This window comes from Prinia subflava, chromosome 1, assembly GCF_021018805.1.
Source record: "Prinia subflava isolate CZ2003 ecotype Zambia chromosome 1, Cam_Psub_1.2, whole genome shotgun sequence".
NCBI classification, from domain to species: Eukaryota; Metazoa; Chordata; class Aves; order Passeriformes; family Cisticolidae; genus Prinia; species Prinia subflava.
Window position 1 is genome coordinate 130,246,383 of NC_086247.1, and position 12,265 is coordinate 130,258,647.

The window sequence follows — 12,265 nt, forward strand, 5'->3', positions numbered from 1 at the left end:
TCCATACTGCAGTTGTGGTGTTTACAAGAGATCCATAACTCCCTGCAAGATTTACAAGTGAGAAGAAGATGACTGACTGTATTCCTATTGACCACTTCTGCCCCTGAGTAGTTAGGCTGCAATTTAAAGTCATTGCAGGTTGCAGAGAAAGGAGAATTAGCAATAATGGACATTTTTTCCTTGGATGCTGTGTCCTGCAAAAAAAGTAAAGAACTTTTCTCAGTTTCTGTGCCCATCAATGCAATGCAAACATGTGGCCAGGGGCAGACTCTTTACTTACAGATTGAGTTTCTTTCCACATTGCATTCTGCCAAAAGAGGTGCATTCTTGGACATCCTTCCAGAAGCACAAAAGGAGCTGCTTTTTTAGGTGGTTACCTGGCTTTGAGGGCTGGTAATTTTCCTGATAATTTTTTTACATTTCCTGTTGCTATAGCCATCAACAGGACAGTGTAGGACAGTGCTGTCTGTTTCCAGGCTGCCAAAAAATGGAGCATTTGTTTAGTCCTTTGTTCAGGAGGCAGGCACACTAATCTGAGCAACAGTTATGGGGCTGCACTAGAAAGGACCAGATATTTTCTTTCAACCTGTGCTGCTCATGAATTAAAACCCACTAGTTTCAGTCACCTGTACATCTGCAGACTGAAGAGCTCATGACTTTTAACTCATCTTCAGAGTGAAGGTGCTGCAATAATCCTGTCCTGGATTTCACTGTGCTGCATATTGTACAAGACACAACAAGGACAGAGCTGCTGCCTCAAAGAACCTACAGCAAAACTTTTGTCTTCAGCAGAAAATAAACTCCCTACACATGTTTTTTATCTCAGAGTCAACAGTCATAAAATCCTAGAATCACAGAATGGTTTGGTTGGAAGGGACCTTAAAGATCATCTGATTCCAGCAGCCCTGCCATGGGCAGGGGGAGCTTTCATTAGATCAGGTTACTCAGAGCCCCACCCCACGTGGTCTTGAGCACTTCCAGGTACAGGGAGTCTACAACCTCTCTGGGCAGCCTGTTCCAGTGCCTCACCACCCTTGTAGTAAAACTATCCGTCTTTATAAATTATAGATATCAGTCTTTATAGATTATAGAAAAGATTCATAAATTATAGTAAAGAAAACAAACAGTTACCAAGCATTGACAGGTATTGTTTCTGTATCATCTTGAAGTTTTATTTTATTGTTTCTGTAAGACTAAACACTATATAAAACATACTGTTTTTTCAATTTTTTCAATTAAGATTAATATACACCAAGGTGTTGGTTGCATTTGTCATGTTTTATTTTTTACCAATAGAATTCTTATCAGTAAAAGGTTCTCTTTTACTGAAAAATCTCTTTTACTTGCTCTGACCAAAGAAAAATGGTTTCTTTATTGTAGGAAAAAATTTCCATTGCATCACTTAGCCACAGCTGAAACACACTACATTTGTTACCTTGTCCAAAGCAAACTGATTTTTTTTCCTTTGAATAATATAAATTTAAAATCTTATCTCAATGCGCTGTTGTGTTTAAACTCCTTATAATAATTTTTTCAAATAAATTCTCAAATTAGTATGATGTGTATGAAAGTATTAGTCATAACAATCCTTTATTCTTTGCCAAGGGTTTTCTTAATTCTCTAATTTACTACATCATAAGCGATTACATTCCTCAAGAGTCATATGTTGTCTGCATGTTTATTGCTGTAAAGGATAAGTAAAAGATTCCACTTTTGAAGCCACAAGTCATAGTTCAAATGGGCTACCTGAAAGAAAGAAATGTTGGGAAATGAAGCAAATGAAGCTTAGCTCTGCAGCTGTCAGGGACAGTTTTTCTGTGTGTGCATTTGTTTGAGCTACAGCTACAAGTGCCAGCAAGGACTGACTTGGTTCTAGTGGAAGGTTCATTCACTCAGTCTCTGCCCAGGGGTTGGTGAGCAGCACACACAGCTGGCAAAGAGGAGCAAGGATCCTCCACAGTCACCCTCCCTTCAGCTGGGCAGTATGAAACAGGGAAAGAATTAGGTCAGAATGACAGATTTGAGAAGGACCATAGATTTTATTGCAGAACTCACCATCTGTGCTCAGATCCCCTCCACCTGCCAAGCTGCAGGCAAAGCTGTTCCTAGAGCCCAGGGGACTGGATGGAACACTGGGACAATTTGGGCCTGGCAAGGGCAGGACCAGCCTATGTGCAATATGCAGGCACCCTGAGTCACTCCCACGAAATTCATCAGGAAAGTGATGCCTCAAGCCCTCAGGTGATCCCCTGACCTGCAGCTCCTCCTTGGAGACCTCCACAAGTGGACACAGTGCTGGCCCAGCCAAACCTCAGACACAGAAAACTGCTGTGATGCTCAGGAAGTTTGCTTACATGCTAGGGGCCCGGGTGGCTGGCTCATGCCAGGGAGAGTGCCACCCAAATCCATGTGCACACTGAGGGAAGTGCCTGTCAGGCAAGGCAGCCCTTGTAGGGATGAGTGATCAATAAGGGGAGAAGGCAGAAAGGTAAGGCACCTGCTGGGTGGCTGCATAGAGCTTGGGCTAGGAAACAAGGCAATAAATATATTGACCCAGACCTGTGAAAAACAGTCCAGGAATGATATAAGAGACCTAAACGAACACTTTTGCCCACAGAAAAAGGAGCAAATACATCTCCCCTTGTCATTTGTTTTGATGGTGGTGGTAGTGATGGATGGTGGGTTGAGTTGGGTTCAACAACCCTTTTTGCACACACTTTTAAGAACTGTTTAACAGTCCATTCTGTCCTGCATGGTGAGAAGAAAACATGAATCACCAGAAAATAAAAATCAGTTTTTCACACTAACCTTGTCAGAATTCTATATCCTAACCTATCAATAACCCTGTATTTTCGTGAACACCAACCTGCACTGCAGATATAGAAACAGAACTAAATACACAAGTTTGGGCAATTGGGAATGTTCTTCAGCAACAGAAGCTGGTGGATTGGATGACTGAGAAGATTTTCTGGTCCAGAGGGGCAGTGCAGACAAATGTAAAACATGCACTCCCCTATCTGCTGAACTGCAATATTGTCTCTTGAAAGAGACAAATGAATCCTAGTGACATCTTGTACAGCCCAGGTAGTCAGCTTGGAAAACATCTGCAGAACTTAGGGGAAAAAAGTATTCTCCTGTGGCCACAGATGGTGGCTGCTACTTTGCTATCACTACTATGACCTCAGATTTCTAGGTGGCATTTGGTGCTCCTCAGAAGCAGTGGATCTCTTGTCAGCACAGCAATACCTGCCCACTCCTCCTGGCCCTCCTGTGTTGTAGTGACAGTGAAGTCCAGGTGGAGACCTCACTGCCCTCCCTAAGAAAGTAAATTGCCATGAAGAAGAGGAGCAGCATTGTCCCTCACCAGCTGGCACTCCAGTAGTGGACACAACATGGTTCCCTCCACCATCTGCCCACTGCTTCCCAATTTTTTGCTTCATCAAAATAGAGCAAAGCTGTCACCTCACAAATTGACAAAGTCTCACTGGTACCCTACAAAAGAATCTCTGCTGCCAGCAAAACTCGCACTTTCCAAAGGAATTCATTCAGAGCTGGGGGCTGTTTAAAGCATAAATGACTCTGGCTTAGAAGAGAGACCTGAATAAAAACTTAGAAAATTTTGATCAAAAGGAAGTCACCCAAACTGGAGCTTGATGTCACTGTCTTTTCCACAGCCCCCCTTTGACCTCCAGAACAAGTTTTTTGTTTCAGTTCTAAAAAACCCATCAAAGTTTTGAAGGAAGTTTTTTAGTTTGTGGTACGTTTTGGAGTGCTTTTATCATAATCCTACTTTGTGAAGGCTCTAATTTAATTTAATTTAATTAATTTAGTTTAATTTAATTTCATTAGTTCATCTCATTTATTAAAGTTTAAAATCCCTCTCACTGACAGGTCCTGAACAAAAAAACCAAAAACAGAAAGAGCTGGGAATTTTTGTTCCCCTTTACTTTCTTACAGCCTAGCAGTAACATTTGTCTTTGCCTACTTAAATGCAAAATGCTGCCAAGTGTGTGACTTTCTCTCATTTATCCAACAGGTCAGCTGCAAAGTGCTGCAGTTCTTTCATCAGTACATGCTGGGCTGCAACTACTTCTGGATGCTGTGTGAAGGCATTTATCTTCACACGCTGATCGTGGTGGCCGTGTTCGCCGAGGAGCAGCGCCTGCACTGGTATTACCTCCTGGGCTGGGGTATGTACTCAGCACTCGTAGCAAGATGGGCAGCAAGTTCAGGGGTTTGAATTCCTCTAGCACTTATGTACCACTCATGACCTAGCTTACAGCATTAAATCATAGTTACACACTGAGTTCTTGGACCCTAAATTTGAGTGCATATCATTACATAAGCTTAGAAACTTACAAAAAAATGCATGAAAAATTGTTTTTTGTTTGCTTGCATCTTGGGATTTGCAGAAGGAAATGTCTAAGCACTGTTAAGAAAAGCTATGGGAGAAAATATATTTTTATTCAAGTACATCTCTTTTCTGAAAAAAAGTTGTTTATTTTTGTCACATATGTGCAAAAATGTGAATGTGTGATAGTACCTATAAAATATCATTTTCCTGGAATCAGGAGGAAAGATCAGCATCTGTGCCTCACAAAGTGAAGCAAACACAGCAAACAAAAAACGGAACCAGAATTTCTCTGGAAGTGAATCCAGTATCAGATATATTTTGGCATATGTTGTTTTAAAGGAAAAAATTGATTTTACCTGGTAAGGAGATAATGATTTTGCTGTCAGGACTGGTTTTGTCCAACAGCATGTGGTCACATGCATATTCCCCAAAGAACCATGACTAGGTCTGTTTCCTCATCTCCAAATATGTCATCTCCTCTGTTTTCACTAAGGGACCCCTTGCCTTTTTAATGGGTTGCAGCAGATATTTTTCCTTTGGACTATCTGGTCCAATAAAAGGCCATATAAATACAATCAGTAAATTACAATGAAGTATCTTTTACATTTAAATCACTGTTTTAAATCCAGTCCACATCAGTGTTGACAGAAAATCAATATCAAGAGCTTTTTTCCAATTTGGCAACCATGAATCTGTGGCCTCATTCCAATTTCTGGTAAGGCAGTCCCCTATCTTGAAACCACTGGTGCAGCAAAGCAGCAAATGATGGACCTTGATCCACTGTCCCACTGCACACAGGGATGTTCCTGCAAGCCCTGTCTGAAGAAGATACAATTTATGCTATACTGGCCATCCTCTTTGGTGAAGCTGTACTTTTTCAAGATTATTTCATTTACAGCAGGAAAACTGAAAAATAGCCCTGTTGCCTAAACCAATAAATCTAGAAATTTTTAGATTAATTTAATGGATAATTAGATAACTATGTAATTAGATCAGAGGAAAACAACCCAGTTCTATATGTTCTGAAAAAATTTAAAACACTATCTTCAAACACAAATTAAGCATCCAATATTTGATCCCAGACAGGCAGTAACAGCAAAGTTATCTCGTATTTGTATATTCATTTTAAAGTCTGGTCATTTACTTTCTTCTTACGATACAAAGCTTAGTGCTCTCTAGATACCTACATTAAATACTAAGAAAATTCACATGATTTTCTGGTTTATATGTTTTTTAGTGCCTGATAGCAGTCTCCAGGCATGTAATTTGTCTTTGGTGGGGTTTTTTTGTTTGTTGGGTTTTTCTTAATGAGAACACCAGCATGCACTCTTTTTTCTTATGAGAATGGCATCTTTTCTAAGAGGCACTTGTAATGCTTTTGGAATTAAAAGTATGTGAAACACTATCAGCTCCTAAATGAAAACAACCTTCCTGAAGAATCTTAAATCATGTTAGAGTTTCTGGATTTTGCCAGTCCAAATAGCTGAGTCCTCTTGGAGCAAGCAGCTGTGCTATCACAAAAATCTTATAGTTCAGAATATTTGAATATAAAAAGTCTCACAGGGCTGTGAAACAGCAACCCAATGTGACGAGTCATTTTACACATTTGCTTCCAGTCAAAACTTTTTCATGTCTTGCAGAACAAGGCTTCCCAAAATAGTGTCACTCCATATTCAATTATGCAAGAGGAATATGGTCATATGGTCACAGAGCTTTTTTTTTTTTTTTTTTTTTTCTGATGACATTCAATTTAGGCAGAGCAATTTAATGCACCTGTAACATCTAGCCTGCAATGACAACTAAGGAGCCAGCAGCAGCAGTGCTGAGAATGACACCAGCAGCATGGTGGGGAGTTCAGTGAATTTACCTCATAAGACACACATCAGTATCTGCAGAGCTGCCCAAAAATTAAAGAGGGTGGTGGCTGTGGTAATAGGGTGCTGAGAAGGAAAAAGTTATTAAAAACGGATATAACTCTTGACAATGTGTCTGCAGCCTTTTTTATGAAACTAGATTAAAAAAAAAAAAAAAAGGTAATGATTAGCACCTCCTAACTACAGTAGAAATATTAATAATAGAAAAATGATCTGATTATGACAATCTGGTGACCTCTTAAGTTTGCATGAATCATTCCACTGATTCCTGAAGGAGTAGTAACACACTCTTGCTTTAAACATCCATCTATGTTAATCAATGGATGGGGATACTTTTCTCCAAAGGGCAGTACAGAGGAACCAGAGCAGGCTGTGTTCTGAATTACAATTCAAGAGACCAAGGCAAATGTCCAAGATGAAGTTACTCATTATTCATTGCTATTGTTAATCCCCATGCAAGAATATCTGGCCTACTTTATTTGGAAAAACTATTAATGACATTTGTAAAATAGCTTTATAATAAAAATAAACATCTGAGCAAACATCTATATAAAAACATCTACAAAAGGTTTGAGGTGATTGAGTGGAATCTGACACAGGCAGATGTATTTCAAGGCTGATGCCATCAGTTGACCCCTTCTCTGGGAACTGCTGCTGGGGATGTCATTTCTTATTTGTTATTGTTTCACTGGGTCAGGAAATCACCATTAGGCAGGACAAGAAAACAGTATCAACTGTGTGCAACAGTACAGTTCATTCTGGCTGCTTCAGGCAGCTTCAGGCAGCTTCATCCACAGGAAAGTGAAAAGGCAATCATTTATTTGGACAGTGCTGAAACTGAGTGCCTTCCAAATTGTGCTGGGATACTGACCTAATTGCCAGTTTGTGCTGTAAAGGACCTGCCATGACCTCAAGGGATATGTCATATCTGTCCCTGGCATGGCTGGGGACCTTCTCTCTTATTCACTGCTCACCATGGGTAGGTGGGACTCTGTAGGGATACATGTAACCAGACCCCACAGTCCTTGGTGCCCTACTTCTCAGTACCGCTCGCTTTTTGGCCCTTTACAAGAGCAACATTTAGCCCTAGAAGAGCCCATCCAGCCTGCAGCTGGAAATCTGAGCTTTAGAGAGTCATGAGCTTCTTAGCCTGTGACTAGCTAATGAAGACTTTCCACTGCATTCTGCACTGAGATTTGCTTTTGTTTGTTGAGCCAAATATCCTAGGCTAATGCATTTAGCAGAAGAAAAAAGCTCTTTTTACATCATGTGGCATGTTCTACTTGCAATACTCCAGGTCACAGCTTTCAGCTGAAGAAGTTTTGCTATTACAGAAAGGCCCCTTAAAAATTGCATTTCAGTCTGTCAGCAAAACTGGCCCAGACTTGCTCCATTTCCCAATCAAAACTATTTTCTCAATCTGTCAATCCCATGAGCTCACCCTGAGGTCATAAGCTCCTTTCTTTTTATTCTGAGATTTTTATTGTGTTGCTGTGCATCATCACCCAAAAAGGGAATTCTGCAGCAAGAGGCCAAGGCATCATTTTCTAAAAGCATATAAAGGAGAAGGCAATCCATTTTGTTCTCCCACAGCTGCATTGTCCTCCCAAGGTAAATTGCAATAAGAAGAACATTTTTTGGCAGTAGAGTAAATAGCTATTGCTTAAAGATACCTGTAAACATAAGAGTGTATTTATGTATCCTTGGACCTTATTCTCACTCCCCACAACATGGGTAAGGATCCTCCACCTCTTCTAAATATTTTTGTGAAACCACTAACATGTGAAAAAAACATGAGCTGTGTTCTTTTAACCCCTCTGTGATTCATCATGGTATCGATAGGATATTTTCACACATTTTCATTTCTAATTAGGGAATAGCCAGACCTCAGTAGACAGGTCTGTGTTTAACAGAGAAAAGGCAGCAGCAGCACCAGAGGTGTGCACCAAGCTCTCTGCACAGGACAGACAAGGCAGCAGACCATGTCCAGCTGTCTGTATGTGCAAGGCTGTACAAACTGGGGTTGGCACTGCAGTGCAGGCTCCCCAGTTCCAGGTTTCTAGCCTATTGGAGAGGGATATGACGTTTTAACAAGCTGAAGGGAAAGGAAAAGGAGTGGACTACACTGTTCCTCTCAGTGTCAGGCTGGAAATAAGAACTTGAGCTCTCTGCTTTGTTAAGCATGGTATGTTGGAAAGCCCAGTGCAAACTTGCTCCCATCAGCTCCTCATCAAAGCCTCCTCTGAGGTGTCACAAATAAGTCAGGATATGTGGATTTATGGTATTCACAGCTCTTGTCCCTATTGAGATAAAGCTGCATGGAGTGGGCTTGGCTGCAAACACACTGAGAACTACAGGAGATATCACAAATTCCCATCCCCTAAAACCTCCTGGCTCCAAACACTTTCTCATGCTGTTGGCTCCAAAAGAGAAACTCTGCACTCTGTTTCTTATTGCTCCATAATCTGGATGCAAGTCAATGTGCCTCTCTATTGCTCAACAGTTATTTACATGATTTTTAACAAGTGTCCTGGTTTCCTAAGGGAAGACTCCTCTGAGAACAGAATGATCCCTACATCCTTCCCACACTGCATGCTCACACCCTTCCCTGCAAAAGCCACAGCAGTGCAGGGGACCCTGGCAGCAGCTTTGAGAGACCCCAGAAGAACATGGTCTGTGGGTTTTGCTTCTCCTTTTGGCCTGCCTTGAATGTTAATCCTTTTTGCATCTCACCATTAAGGTGCTGCCAGGATCTGGGTGTGATGGAATAAGTTCTTTCCTGAAAGATATGATTTCACATCCATATGTTTTGTGAACAAGTGACTTATCAGTGTGTGACACACATGAAATTCAAGCTAAACAAACAACAAGACTGATCAATAACTTTAATCATTGCAGGGTTCCCTTTAGTGCCAGCATCCATTCATGCAGTTGCAAGAGCCAGATACTTCAATGACAAGTGAGTAGCATGTCTGTTTTTGAAAGAACTTAGCATTATTTAACTGTGCAGCAAATTTTATTCAAGTTAGTAACAAATGTTAATGCTGTATTTCTCCTCCAGCTGCTGGATGAGTGTTGACACCCACTTGCTTTACATTGTTCATGGACCTGTAATGGCAGCTTTATTGGTAAGAATATTGTTTGCTATCAACAATATATCAGTATAATAATTATTTTAGAAATGGTGCCAACCTGAACAAAATAGAAGCTTCTGTACTATAAATATTTTGGTCAAAACTCAGAAGTAACTGAAGGTTTTTTCTACTCAGTCTTATAAAGGATGGGCTCAAAACACCTTTTTCCAGTGGGACTTGAGATGAGCACACTGCATTTATGTGACATCAGTCATTTAACTGCACCTTAGCTGGGGTGAGCTGGTTGCCTAGTATGGGTTTTGCTGGCCACTGAGCTGGTGTGGTCCAAAGGTAGGGAGCTAAAAGAGTTCCAGGGAAAGGACTGGACTGGGCTGTCTGAGTAGGAGGACAAGACTGAAAGTGCAGCTTGGCAATGTGCATACATGCAGTGTGTGGTATGCCAGTCATGCAGTTGGGCACAGTAACCCTGACCTTCCTGACAGGTGCAGAAAGGGTTTTATTCAACCCAAGCCCCAAGCTCATCTCATCGTGTCACCCAAGATGCACTTTTGTCTTTTTATCTGCCTCTTACTTGCAAACACCTGTGTGGACATATCTGCAATAATTGCCTCAGAGATCAAACAATAGCACGGTGAGTACTGGGAACATCTTTGAATAAACAACTTTTCATGTAATAGCTGAAAAAACAAAAAATCTTTCTGCCCTTTCTGGAGAAACAGTCTTTCACATCAGCTATGTGAATTAGCCCATCCTTTCCTGCCTTATAGGAAGTCTGTTCATCCCAAAGAATCACATTTAATGTGGGTTTATTAGTTCAATCTTGATTGTATCTGCTTTTGTAATGCCAATTACCATCTGAGAGAGCCCATGTAACCTTTATTTTTGTCATTGTGATCCCAGTCTGTGCATCTTGGCCACAAAGAAAAAAGAAGCAACTATTATGAAAAAAAGAGCAATCTTCAGCTCTTTTCAAAATAAAACATTATAATTCTGTGTTGTGCTTATGTCATTTCCAGTCCTATTTTTCTTATGAAGATGTCGATGTCTACAGTATGTCCTGCTTGACTTGCTACAAAAAATCCCATAGTGGCAGACTGATTCAGAAGAGCTGAGGGGTTTTAACTTTGTAAATTCTTTCTTTGACTTTTCAGAGTTCCTTTCAGAAAATCTAAAAGTGAAGGTTAAGCAGAGTGAATGAAGTCAGAATAGGATGGAGAATGAGGTTTAGATTTAATGTTGAGTGGGACCTCAGAAGTAATTTATTATTCCTCTTTTCTAGTAGAGCACAAATGTAAAACAGTTGAAAGGTCTCCCAGTGTAGTTTAGAAGTGATGAAATGTTTCACAAGAGCTTGCTGATTCACTGTTCTGAAAAAAATCAACTGAAACTTCTGTATATAGATGTGATTTGAGCTCTTGAAATACCTATGGAAATTATACAAGTTACATACTAATTTCAAAAAGTTAGCAGTAAAAAGAAAGTCTATTAGAGTTCCAAAGTATCAGTGCCTGATTTTACTGTAGCAGAGTGGAAAAGAGGATCTGGGTACACTGGAGACCGAGAGGATCTGTGATGCCAGGGATGTCCACAGGGCAGGCACTGAGCCCATTATGAGCCAGGGTCTGCCCTCCCTCTGCCTGCAGGCTCTCAGCACATCCCACAAGGAGCTCTCTGTGAAGCCAGAGTCAAGGGCAGGTTACTCTGTGCTGAGGTCAGATTTCCAGAAATACCTGAGGAGAGGAGATGCTGAACTGCTTGGTATGATTGATCATAAGGGTCAGGGGCAAAATCTTCTGGTGTCTGGCCTTTCTGCCCTGAAGCAGCAGCTGTTCCCTGTTCCCTGTGGGCAGAGTACCACAGGGTTCCTGAGGTCTGCTGGAGGCAAGGGGTGGCCTGGCTTTTCCTCAAGAACAGCCATACACCTCTGCTCACAGACAAGCCTGAAGCATCAGCCCATGGAGCATATTCCTTAGGGAAATTGTGTGCTCCCGTAGGTCCCATGTGCCCAGGGACATGCTGGAGTTTGTCACACCTGGCAAGGTAGCTTGGCAACTGTCAGACTCAGGACAGTGACATGGTTATTTCTAGAGGACAATTTGTCCACCCCATTTGAACTTCCTATAGAAAAATAATAGTGTTCCCTGGAAACCCTGAATTTGCTCACATCAGTGTCAAAACATCCAGTGATCCTAGGACTGACCCCTGCCTGCCTGAAGATGCATGCAGGCTCCAAATCATGTAGAGGTGCTTAGCAGATCTTTCTTCAAAATATTCAAGATACTTCCAAGACCTGACTGCCAAGGAGCTGCCCACTATGGGGTACAATAAAGCCAGAAAACTACACTTTACTGCCATTTATGTGCTTTGTATTTTTATTTTGAATGTCTGTTTAATTTGAACATTTTCACCTACAATAGCTTTGCTTTTGCAGGTCAATTTTTTCTTTTTGCTTAACATTGTCCGAGTTTTGGTGACAAAGCTGAGAGACACCCACCGTGCTGAGTCCAACATGTACATGAAAGCTGTCAGAGCCACTTTAATCCTGGTGCCCTTACTAGGAATTCAGTTTGTCATTATTCCCTGGAGACCAGAAAACCGACTTGCTGGAGAAATATATGATTACATCATGCATATACTAATGCATTACCAGGTATGTAGCACCTTCAGTATAGTTGAATTGTTTGATGTTAAACTAATTTACTGTTGCCAGGGGTTTTGCCCTGAAGCAGAAAATAACTGGGTTTTCAGTTCTTTTCCAACCATTTCACAGTATTGGATTATCTGCACTTGCACAAGCAGCACCACTGTGTAAAGAACAGTGAGCAGGTAGGGGAAACAATGTAATAAGTCACCAAAATTATCAGTTTACACTATTTCTAAACTATGGAGAGAAAACTGAGTTCACAGAGGGCTTGTATGTTCCAGGACAACTTCTGCTGAAG

At 41.0% G+C, this 12,265-nt stretch overlaps 1 protein-coding gene across 3 annotated transcripts in view; it reads left to right on the forward strand.

Annotated features, from left to right (window-relative positions):
* The window catches only part of CALCR (calcitonin receptor), a 155,268-nt gene that overhangs the window by 125,094 nt on the left and 17,909 nt on the right, over positions 1–12,265 (forward strand). For all 3 annotated transcript variants that reach the window (XM_063412197.1, XM_063412215.1, XM_063412206.1), the window contains exons 8-11: positions 4,037–4,190; positions 9,127–9,187; positions 9,290–9,356; positions 11,755–11,973. In XM_063412197.1, coding sequence (XP_063268267.1) covers positions 4,037–4,190; positions 9,127–9,187; positions 9,290–9,356; positions 11,755–11,973 — 501 coding nt within the window. The remainder of the gene's footprint in view (positions 1–4,036; positions 4,191–9,126; positions 9,188–9,289; positions 9,357–11,754; positions 11,974–12,265) is intronic.